We start from the raw sequence: 12,522 nt of genomic DNA on the forward strand, positions 1-12,522 counted from the left end.
TTTGCATATTTCATTTAACAAATCTAATTCTAAGTCTTGTATTTGTTACATTTATTTTGTTTAATAAATTTTTAAGTAATTATTTATTTTAAATCTAATAACATACCTGCCAACATTCGAGAAATGAAATAAGGGAGATTTTTTGGCGACATTCTAGTGACAATTTTTGGGCTAAGAGTAAAGTTTTGATACATCATGCATAATCATGTAAGTCATAAAGATACATTCAAAATTGAAAATACTATAAGCACTTACATTTAGCACAATAAAAATAATGTTTATAAATCTTAACTTAAAATTTTTTTAAAAACCATTTATAATTACTTAAACTACTTTATAATCGTTGTAAAACAGTCTACTCAATTTTAGGTTGACGGCTACTAATGTTTAACTCCGTAGCATTGTAATTTTGAACCCAATCCAGAAGACAAGGAAACTCCTGGATCAATCAAGTATTAGGAAAATATTGCCATCGTGGAGGATATTTTGATGGAACTAACCCACATTTGCTTTACACGGAGATGAAAAGCACCAAATATACAGGTAAACAGGAGATAGTCGTAAAATACAGGATCCTTTATTAAAAAAGATACAGGAAACTTGGCAGGTATGCATTATTGTTACTTAAATAATTCTTACCAGTATTGTCTTCTTCTTCAGAGTCCTCTTGACTAGACTCTGAATCAGAACTACTTAAATCAACGTCTTCTCCCCACACAGGTTTAGATTTTCTATCTTGATTAACTCCAAGATATTCCTTGAATTGGGGATCATTTTTAAGCTGAAAAAAATAATAATTTTAAAACTGTATCAGCAGACATAGATAAAATAGAAAGGGAATAAAAAATCCTACTTAAAATACTTTCAGCACAAGCAATTAACTGATCCATGTAACCAGTTTTAACTCTTGACCCATGTAACTAGTTTAAACCCTGATGTTGATTATTATAAACCACTCAGAAATATTTCGAGGCTAACATTTAATAAATATTTTTATAAGAATCACTTTTCAGTTCTTCTATTCTTGCACTTCTCACTTTACAATATATACTAGTACAAAAAAAGAGCATTAAAACTGAATTGTTTCAACATATTTTATCATTGAAAGATGCAAGCTTGACTCAAATTACAAAATTTAATGTTGCCATCTAAGAAAAAGAGTGATATGTTTACAACATTGTGTTATATTAAATTCAGGGTAAAATAGGGAAATTTTTCTCTCTTTATAATCAGTTAAACTAAAAAAATTTCTGTGATGCTAGCAAAATTTACACAAACTGTGTCTGCGCATGTTATGCATATCTTCGTGCCAGAAAAAATAAAATACTAAATGATATAACATATAAAATGAATTATTAATGAAAGAATTTTTTTATATGTTTTTTCATGAAGATTTTGTATTTTTCTCACACTAAAGATCCTCTTTTTAAAAATAAATTATGTTTTTTATTTTTTGGGTTGAGTTACACAAAAAATACCCAATATATGATAGCAAACATTACAATAAACAAGTAATATAAATAAAAAAATTTAATGTCATTTCCCACTTAGGCTAACAAAAAAAAAAATTTATTTTAGTTACTTTTTATTAAATAATTAAAATTTTTTTCTCCCACATATAACTAAAATTAATAAATTAAATTTAATTAATGAAATAATATTTGAAAAAAAGAACTGTATTAACATAAAGTTTAAAAAAATGTATTTGAAGTTAAATGGATGAATAAAAACTATTTTATTAAGGATTGAAAATTTGAGCAAGATATAGGGACAGTGTGAACTAATAGAAGGAATTGAAAAAAAAGGCACGTGATATCAGATAACTATAAAAGTATACATTGGGTGACGTAGACCACACGCGCTACCACATAATGTTCTTTATTAAATTTATCGGACACAACGAATATTAAATAATTAAATGTGCACAGTAAACTATTCTTTTGTTCAAATAGTGCTATAAATCAGAAATGATCACTGATGTTATTTTTAAAATATGTGAAAAACTGAATGGCTTATATTAAAATGTAAAATGATGACTAACGTCCAACCCAGTGATTCTCAACCTTTTTTTTCTGTTGCGGCACACTTTTAACGATTTCGAAATTTGACGGCACTCAACAAAAAAAAAATTAGATTAAAAGTTGGTTAATTGCCTATTTTACACTGCGTTAAATAGTTTGTGATCATAATTTTGAATGTGAAAAAGTACTACAAAAGCACATTTATTAAGGGATTCATTATTTCTTTGAACCCATTTTTTTATAAGTTAGTAACAGTTATTTATTTTTTAGCTTTATTGTTAGCTTTAGATTTATTGCTAGCTTGTTTTCTATTGTTATTAACTGTTATTTTTTTGTGATTTCTTGTTAATTATTAATTGTTAGCTTAATTTTTGTTAATTTGTTTATTAATTGTATAGCTTACTTTAATGATTAGCTCTTACAACATTTTTTAAAATTGTGTGTCATATACAATTTAAACACTTTCATCTTATTTTAAGATTGTCAGAGACAATACAATTGTCGACAAAGATGTTCACGCGGTTAAAGCGTGGAAAAATTACAAAAAGTATATATATATATAATATATATATATATATATACATATAATATATATATATATATATACATATAATATATATATATACATAATATATATATATATATATATATATATATATATATATATATATATATATATATATATATATAATATATATATATACATATATATATAATATATATATATATATATATAATATATATATATATATATATATATATATATATACATATATAATATATATATACACATATATACACTTTTCTTTAATTAAAACTTTACTCATAATTAAAAAAAAGCATTATAATTTTTATTGTATCATTTCTAATGTTTGAAGGCGCATTTTAAGAATTTGGCGGCACACAAAAGTTCCTCGGCACAGTGGTTGAGAATCACTGGTCTAACCAATCAGAGAATTCCATTTTGTTTTTTTGCTCACCCCTATTTAATTATAGAATTAAAATATTTGAAAAAACTATCTGAAAAAACATCAAGTGTCATCCACTACAAGTTTAAAAAAAAATGTATTTGAACTTGAATGGATAAATAAAAAGTATTTTATGAACGATTGAAAATTTGAACAAGATATATAGGGAGAGTGTGAACTCTAATAATAGGAATTGAAAAAGAAATTTAAGATATAACCCAGTCTTACTTCATCAGGTACAAAATCATTTTTTTTCACATTCACATCCTGCAAATAAAATGTAAAGATTAATTGATGAGGTTGATTTGAAACCTTGTGACAAATTAATAACAAATGTACAAAGATGAGTAATAAACTATTTAAACCATTTTGACGTCGACAGTAAGTAGTATTTTTATATTTAGATATGGTAAAATTTTTAATTTAAAATATTATTTCAGAAACTGAAAAATGAAGAAACTTTAGCAAGTTTTCTAAAATAAATAAATCAAATAAATAAAAATCCAATATATGCTTAAAAAAAAACTAAATGAATACTAAAATCATTAATCTACAAAATTGTTCTTACAGAAAATTGTAATGGTATAATGAGCGGCACTTGAACCGTTTTGCTGCGGATGGAAGCATTTTAATGTAGTTGTAACCAATTTTAATAATTATCTGTGGTAAATTTTTTTCAACATATAAATTTTTTGAGAAAAATGGTGAAATTATAATAATTGAAATGTTTCATATAAAAATAAAACAATAAAAACTACAGATTGTGAAATCCATACATAACCCAAACAAAAAATAAAATAAATAAACAAATGGAAAAAAAACCTACAGCTTTACTACAGAATGCATATAATAATGAATGGTTTAAAACTATTTTAATATGAACAGAATATATCAATGAATAGAAATATGGTAAATTTTTTATTGAAAATATTGTTAGAGACACATAGGAAAATTTTAAAAAGTGGTATGGTTTCCTTAAAAAAACAAAAAACAATAAATATAATAATAGTTGGAATCAAATCTGAAGGTGAACTGTTTGTACCTAATAAAACTCTTAAGATGCCCAGTTATGTTACTTTCCGTAACTTAAATTTAATAATTTACTAGCAAAGAATGCCTAGGCATTGTATATAATGCCAAGAACTAGCTGACAATGCATGAAACGTTCAAACATTTCCTAGGGAATTTTGTGGAATGTCAAGTGAAAATCTAGCAATGTATTAAATTCGTTTCAAATGTAATGCATATGTAAATGTAATGTAATTCAAAATTTTCTTCAAGCCTACCATGTTGAAACACTGTTTTTCAATTTCGTATTTTTGATTTGAAAATTTTATTTCCCTTAATAAGGAAGGCATAAATTTTGTTTCGTAAAACTTTAATTTCAGATTATATATTTTTATTTAAATTTTTTTAGTGGCCCTCTCATTAATTCTGCAGTATAACATTTGTATTTTTAAGGAATGCACATCATTTATACAACAGCCTTATCAGGACCTTTTTGTATACCTTGCATTTGTCATTCTATAGAATGCCTAGGGAAAGTATATAATAATTCTCAAATTTCATACTTTGTCAAAAAAACGTCAAGCATTATATACAAGCATTTTATAGAATAACAGTGTTTCATATTTTCTTTGACAATTCATATGAAGTCTAACCAAAGCTAGCAGCAATGTAGGCAGAGACTGGTAAAACACAACTGTTTATTAATTTAAATATTAATATTTGAAGAGAGCATCAAATCTGAGCAAAATTGGTGCATTTTGCTTTTTATATTAGGAATTATGCTGTAGGAAAATCGCTTTTCTTTCCCTTTATTGATTCAAAGCTCTTTGGGAGCTAAGGCCTTTAGAATTTTGGGTCTTTAGAATTTAATTCCATTCTACTCTTTTCTTAACTAGTTTGGTTCTATATAAGATAAGCTTTGTTCTATTTAAAGAAAATTAAACTAGAAACATTTAAGGGCTCCTCAGATGCCCCAAGTTTGGAGACATTACTTGGAGAGCGAATTTATTGCTTGTTCATTGAAATTGTATTTATAAAAAAAAACTGGAAGTTTAATTTATTAGAGTTACATGTATTTTATCATCAGAATGGTAGTCAAGTTTTGCTGAATCCTATGTCAATTGAGAAAGTTTTGAACAAACACGCCGTGCTGCTAGCAAATCTAAATCATTTTCCTGTAAAATTTGAGAAAAAGTTTAATTTATGTCATGAAGAGTTAGAGAAAAGAGGACTTATCACTAAGTGATAATGTGGATTTTTCTTTTAGGGACTAACTTAAAAAGTAAGCTACTGGTTAGCCCTCAAATAAATAATTTCATCCAATTGCAAAGAAGTCTAATATATTTTTTTTAAATTTTTACTTCTGTCTGCTCTTTTTCCTTTGATTTCTTGAATTCTAAAGATTTTTTCCAGGACTTTGGCTTATTTGTGTCCCCCAAATTTGAACAAATCTCCACCTGTGAAGAAAAAATATTAATTACAACTGTAAATTTGTGATAAAAAATAATTTACAATAATTTTAAAAACCACATAACTAACATCAATAAGCATTGAAATTATAACATCACAATTACTAAATGTAAACATACTAATTCAAAGTGTGAACTTATTAAAGAAAATTTTCTTCATTTAAAGAATTTTTAAAACATATGTAGATCAAGGTTAGTTATTTAACCAAAGATATAAGTATTTAATTTATGTTGAGTAAAATACATTGAGGAATAAAAAATCTCAACACCAAGAAAAATTTATTGTAGAGTAATGAAATTTCGGCAATGCCTTTGTTTGAGTAACATATTTAATTGACTAAAATTTCAAGATCATAGGTTAATGCAATTAAGAGAAAAACCATAACCGGTGTAACCACCAGAATTTTGAATGCAAGCATGCATTGTGTCATGCAGATGCCGTACATCATTTTGTGGAATGGATCACCATGCCTGTTGCACTTAGTCAGTTAATACAGAGATAGTTAATGCTAATTGTGGATGATGTGTCCCACATGTGTCCGATTGGTGCAAGATCTGGTGATCCAGAAGGCCAAGGCAATGTGACGACATTCTGTAAGAGCATGTTGGGTTACAACAGCAGTATGAGGATGAGCATTATCCTGTTGGAAAATACTACCTTGAATGCCGCTCATGAATGGTGACAAAACAGGTTGAATCACCAGACGTACGTATAAATTTGCAGTCAAGGTGCATGGAATAAGCATGAGAGTGCTCCTGCTGTCATAGCAAATTGCTCCCCAGACCATAATTCTAGATGTAGGTCGAAAGTGTCTAGAAACTCACCTGGCCTCCTTCTAATCTATATACAGCTATCATTAACACCAAAGCAGAACCGACTTTTATCAGAAAACACAATAGATCTCTACTCTGTCCTCCAATGAGTTCTAACTATTGGCGAAGATCTGGGAAATATCCTCGAGCATCGTCCGAAGACATACTATCCTAGTTTCGATCCTCGGTGGAAGGGAATGATCCTTTGCTTATTCACCCCACCATCCCGAGCACGAAGTCAAGTGCTTTACAGTAAAATGAAGTTGGCAGCTATTAGACATAGCTGCCAACTTTACTGGATTTTGCCAGTATATTTCAAAGCAAAAAAGTTGAGTTGCAAAAAAATAATAGGCCCTGAGAATTTTTAGCATCCCTGTTTTCAAATACAAATTGCAGGAAAATCATAAACATGGATATAGGCTAATCTTTACTTATTTCACTCATTAATATAGTCTAATTAATTTCAGTAATGTATATTCTAATAGATCAAGATGGCAAAAACTTATTGGGACGGCCTTGGCCTGTCATAGGCTGTAGTGCCCAAGAAGAATATATATTTTGGCGAATGTAACTATTCACTCTGTCAAATTAGAATTTAGACCTAAGCCTATTCAGGTTTTCATTCATTTGGGTGCATAAAAAAGTTTATAATCAGGGTAGGGGTTTTGGACAGGACATAAACTGTCCCAAACTGCCTTAAACTGTCAGAAACCTTGAACATTTTACCCTTGTGGCAGAATTTTTTCGAGCTATCTGTGACAAAACTCTCTAGGAATAAATATCTTTCTGCAAAATACTTTTTATAATAACAAACATAAATGTTACTATTTTAAAATAACAAAAGGGCTGTGTTTACAAAAAACAATAACTATATAATCTTTTTTAATTGAACATGTAATAATTTTTTATTCTAATATTATGGGCGATATTCTCGGATTTTGTTGAGGGAGGGGGAACGCCCAAATTATTTTCTTCGCAATTTGTAAATAATTATCACAATAAAAAAGTAATTAAAAATCATGTAATCTGTGTAGTAGTAATTGCCGAAAAAGGTTGACGAAGAAATCTCGCGAATCAAACTCCTCAAATGCGTGTTTCGTTTCGAGATTAGGTTGTAATATTATTGAATTAAATATATCGAATTTAGAAACTATGGAGAAATCAATAGCAATAACTACCAAAAATTCTATAAAATTATTGCCCTAAAAAGTATATACTCAAATGCACAATTTGAATTTTCCATATTGCTTAAAACATATTGGGATATTTAACAACCACGAGAAAATCAATATCAATAATTTCCGAAAATACAATCAAAACATTGTATTGATGTGCCATACTAGCCGCGAAAATTGAGAGCACCAAAACAGGGTGTAAATGATTTTAATCAAATGATTAAAATCATTGATTAAAATCATGATTTAAATCAAATGATTTTTTTAAAAAAATCACTGATTTTAATCAAAAACTGATTTTAATAAAAAATTCACTGATTTTAATCAAAAATGAGCGTTAACACCAGCTCATTTCCTAGCTTACCTCTTGGATCCTAATTCTGAAGTACAATGTTTAACACTAAATGAAAAAGATCAAGCTGTAAACTTTGTTAAAGAAAAGTATGGAGAAACCTCCTTATCAAGTATTTTGCTAAAATTCATTGTACGCTCTCCTCCGTTTAATGGAACTTTGTTTGATAAAGAATCTCTAGAATCTTTAAACATCTTGGAATGGTGGAAATCAATTGCGCTTCTAAAGAACTGTGTAGGTCAAAAAGAGTTTGATGCAATACAGTTGTTATGTACTGCAAAAGGAACAACTGCAGGGATAGAGAGGATGTTTTCCACTTTTGGACTTGTACATACTAAACTACGGAATCAATTGGGTGTAGAAAAGGCAGCTAAATTAGTCCTTATGTTTAAATCTTTAAATAAAACTAATTAAATGATTGTTTAAATAATTTGATATTGTAGATGTAGAATTAATAATTATCACATATTGTTTGATAAACAATTTCTTTCTTGATTTGTAGTTAGAAATCACTTTGTTATTGTTTATTTCTTATTTCACCTTTTGCTTTTAAATTATTAAGAAATATTTTGTTGATAATGGTTAGTAATGTTTATTTCCAATGTATACCACAAGTAACAATAGTAATACAATACAACTTTAAATCTATGGTACACAAAATTGATTAATATTCCATAGAATTGAAATTATAAAAAAATCATGATTAAAATCAAAAAAATCCGATTAAAATCAAAAAAATCCGATTTTTTTGATTTTTTAAAAAAAATCATGATTTTTATACACCCTGCACCAAAATGTGATTATCTAAATGCATGATTAAAATACTATGTGTAAATTTCTGTAGAAAAGTAAAGTATATATATATTTTTTACTTTTCAAAAGAAAAATCTTTCTGCAAGAACTCTGTAACTTTCTGCGACAATGTTGCCGTGCTGCTGCGATTCTGACACGGGCCATTGTTTACATAATATTTACATTTATTAATAAATGTGTGATACTTTTCATACAATTTAAATTATTAAAGGAAAATAATATGCAATAGCAAAAGATTAATAACATTTGAAACTGCACAATTCATTTAATAACAAAAGTGAATACATTATCCATTAAATATGCTTTTGATACAGATAAATTATGTTTTAGCATAAGGATAAATAAAGCAATATTAAAAATAATAAACTTTTTTAATAAAACAAAAACTTGTCTTCATTTCGTTACTTGTTCAAAAATTAACTTTTTACAGGGGTCTGTCCAGGCCAAATTTACCACCATTTAGCAGTACCTTATCAAATTTAACTTCAGGAAAAACAATAGCTTCACGAAATACTCCTTGTTAAAATTTTATTTTTTAATCTCGTACGAAACGATAAATCCATATTTTTATGTTGATTTGTAAATATAATCTTTCCGATTATGTTTGAATTTTCACAAAAAAGGTACCTCCCAGAAAAACCTAGAGAGACCTAAGTTTTATTTTTCATATTATTTTTTTTCAAAATTGTGACATAATTTGAACAAAAGGGTTTTGGACAGTTTTGGTCTGGATGGTTTAAACTGTGGATTAATCCATTCTGTCCTGTCAAATCTGTTTATATAATTACTATTTACTATGCTTTCAATTGAGTTGATATAACACATTATTTAAAAATCACGGGGAGTTAAACTTTAAATTTGATAATCACTGCAATAAAAAAAAGTAAGAAAATAAATATAATAGGATAAATACCTGGATTTTAGAAGTATGAAAAAAAGTATTATGAAAGATTTTCTTAGCATTAGTTGCTTCCTCTTCAGTCTTATATCCAATAAAGGCAAACTGACGAAAAATTCCTTGCTTGTTATACTTTAATTGTAAGTCTGTAATTTCACCATTTGCCGAAAAAACCTCTTCTAATTTCTTTGCATTAATCTAATTTTTTAACAGAGAAATACATTTTTAAGTAACAAAATAAATTTATTATAAACTTTATGCATAACTTTTTCTAGGAAGTGACCAAAAAAAAAAAAAAAAAAAAACTTTATAATACTTTAGGGCAGGGGTGGCGAACCTTTATGCAACAACGTGCCATTTTTTTCAAAAAATTGTTTAATGGTGTCATAGACGTGCTGTCATATAATTTTGACTTCGTGATTATTGGGAAAATAATAATACTAAATACTATCAACTCAAAACTCTTTATTTACTATGAAAAAAAAATACATTTTGCAATGTCTCAGTTATAAGCGTAATTCAACTTAAAGTAACATCAGTGTGACTTCTGTTGTTGCAGATTAGATGACAAATAGCTTATATTAGGTTGTAAGATGTTAGTTTAAGCAGGACTGTTAAATCTTTTTTGCTAGTTATTTATTGTTATCTTGTTTTTTATGGTTATTAATTGTTTTTTTTTTTTTGAATTAATTGTAAATTTGTTTGTTAATAATTGTTTTTTTTCTTTGCTTGTTTTTTGTGAATTTCAATTTAATTGTTAAACTTTGTGATCGGTGGCGTGCCCAGAATATTGTGTCACACGCCATAAAGGGCACGCGTGCCATTGGTTCGCCATCTCTGCTTTAGGGAATGAATCAATGAAGGAATGAATTTGATTATCAAATTCTGAATCAGTGAATAGAAAATCAATAAAAATTGTAAAAAAAAAAAAAAATGCAAAAATCATAAGAATAATCAGAAAATATATTACAACTTTAGTAAAACTTTAAAAAAAAATAACCTTAAAATTATTTTCATGAAACTAGTGAAGTGTAATAAACAAAAAAATCATATCTAGTAAATTTTTTAAATAGATTAAAAGTTTTTATAATTATTTTTTAAAGAGTTTGATCTTGCATAAAATAGATATTATAGCTCATAAAGGAATAGTCTTAAATTATTAATAACATGTTTTATGTTGAAATAGAATTAAGTTTCCATACTATTTAGTAAAAAAATAAGATTATTTTAATTTAAATTCATGTGCACTTCATATTTTAGATTTACATAGAAGAAATTTTAAACGTAATACAGCGCGCCTTCACAGAGCTAAACCAATAAGAAAATAAAATAAATAAATATATCGTGAAGAAGAAGAAGAGAAAAATTCAATCGACATAAAATAAATTGTTAACTTACATCTTTAGGTAAATTTTTTACAACTATTCGAGACATATCTAAAATGAAAGAAAAATATTAATACTGTAGAAAATGGAACAGTTGATATACTTTATAATAACATATAACTTAAAAATATTGCCTTAAATTAATATATTCGATAAAATTTATTGATAATAATTCTTTAAGGCCCACCAAAATAAAATGAAAATAAACGTGATTGGAATGTTTACAAACATGAAGCACTTCAAACACGGTCGCGAGCAAGGCAAACATTGCACAAGTTTTTATATGAGTTTTGCTTCACTAAAGATCCATCCTCAATAGGTGATCACAACGCTCGAATACGCCATCTGGGGAGAAGGCCGGTTCCAAGAAAAAAGAAGAAGAAGGGGAGAAAAAAAAACCGGATCACACTAAATAATTTTTGTTCTAATGATCGAATCCGGATCAACAAGTTCTCGACATTATCTTATAACTAAAGTGTGTAGGTTTGGACCGAGAAGTTCCGGCGCGTTCAGGCGAGTATGAAGTCTGACGTGGAAGTGGTAGACGGCCGTTTTGTTCCCTCATCGTACTCTACATTCGTTCAGTCGTTTCGGGACTTTTCGTATCACTCGTGCAGATTTTAGTATAGAACGTAGTGTCCCCGTAATTTGTAGAATAAATACAATAGAGATTCTTTTTTTTTTTTTTTTTTTTTTTTTTTATCCTCACTCTTAGTGCTGCATTGTTTTAACCCTTTAAATCAGGGGTGTCAAACTCAAAAGCTAACTTGGGCCAAATAAACAATTGGCGATCGAAATGGGCTGCAGGTGGCGTAGAGCAGAACTCTTTTCCTATGGCAACACTTCACATGCTTTCCCCATTAGCGTGTGGAAAGTCATAGAGGAAGGAAGTACGTTAGTTTCTCTCTTGATTTTCATATAGATTAAAATCTTTTAACTTGAAAAACTATATGGAACTGAAAACTACATTAAACATAGTTCTGAAGAAAAGTATCACGGAAATTTTTAAAAATATTTTTATTAAGTAAAAAGGAACAATATTAAAAAAAGGGAAAATATCGTAGTACATTCCTATATAACTGAAAAGAGGAGGAGAGGGAAGGGAGAAGGGCTAAAGGCATGAAACCGGTCTCTCCCCAGATGGCGTATTCGAGTGTTGCGATCGCGAATGCTTAACTTTAGGTGGGCCGCAAAAAAAAAAAAAAAAAAAGAAAAATCAGTGTTCATAGAAACAGATATTTTTATTTCGAATAGTACGTTGTAATAAACATACATAAAGTTAAATTATTGTTTGATACTTGACATTTCTTCTCTGCTACTATCTTTCCTATTTCGGGAGAAATTCTATTGGCCGAGACTACTTTCAAAATTGACCCAACGTGAGCGTTATTAATACGGTTTCGGACAGGAGATTTATTTCCATTCATAACAGAAAATAATTGCTCGCACTGATAAGTACTTCCAAACATGGAAATAATTTCTTATGCCAATTTTCAAGTATTTTCAAACCTTGCCGGTAAATATTTGCTAAATTCAGGCATGCCTACTTCAATGAATTTTGCGTTCAAATTTGAGTTGCACTGAATTTCAATCACTTCCATTTGCATATTACTGGGTACT

General features: G+C 28.1%; 1 protein-coding gene across 5 annotated transcripts in view; it reads right to left on the reverse strand.

Moving 5' to 3' along the window:
* The window catches only part of LOC107438266 (putative RNA-binding protein 19), a 91,024-nt gene extending 79,810 nt beyond the window's left edge, over positions 1-11,214 (reverse strand). For 2 of the 5 annotated variants that reach the window (XM_087169512.1, XM_087169509.1), the window contains exons 1-6: positions 11,090-11,202; positions 10,916-10,953; positions 9,533-9,715; positions 5,359-5,454; positions 3,218-3,256; positions 640-781 (exon numbers count right to left, since the gene is read on the reverse strand). In XM_087169512.1, coding sequence (XP_087025638.1) covers positions 640-781; positions 3,218-3,256; positions 5,359-5,454; positions 9,533-9,715; positions 10,916-10,951 — 496 coding nt within the window. In that variant the 5' untranslated portion in view covers positions 10,952-10,953; positions 11,090-11,202. Of the gene's footprint in view, positions 1-639; positions 782-3,217; positions 3,257-5,358; positions 5,455-9,532; positions 9,716-10,915; positions 10,954-11,036 lie in introns of all 5 variants that reach the window. The other 3 variants (XM_087169510.1, XM_087169508.1, XM_087169511.1) reach the window with 3 other exon arrangements.
* Positions 11,215-12,522: the final 1,308 nt, after the last annotated feature.

Source organism: Parasteatoda tepidariorum, chromosome 8 (assembly GCF_982258835.1).
Source record: "Parasteatoda tepidariorum strain Cologne lab strain chromosome 8, Ptep-v5.0, whole genome shotgun sequence".
Lineage (NCBI taxonomy): Eukaryota > Metazoa > Arthropoda > Arachnida > Araneae > Theridiidae > Parasteatoda > Parasteatoda tepidariorum.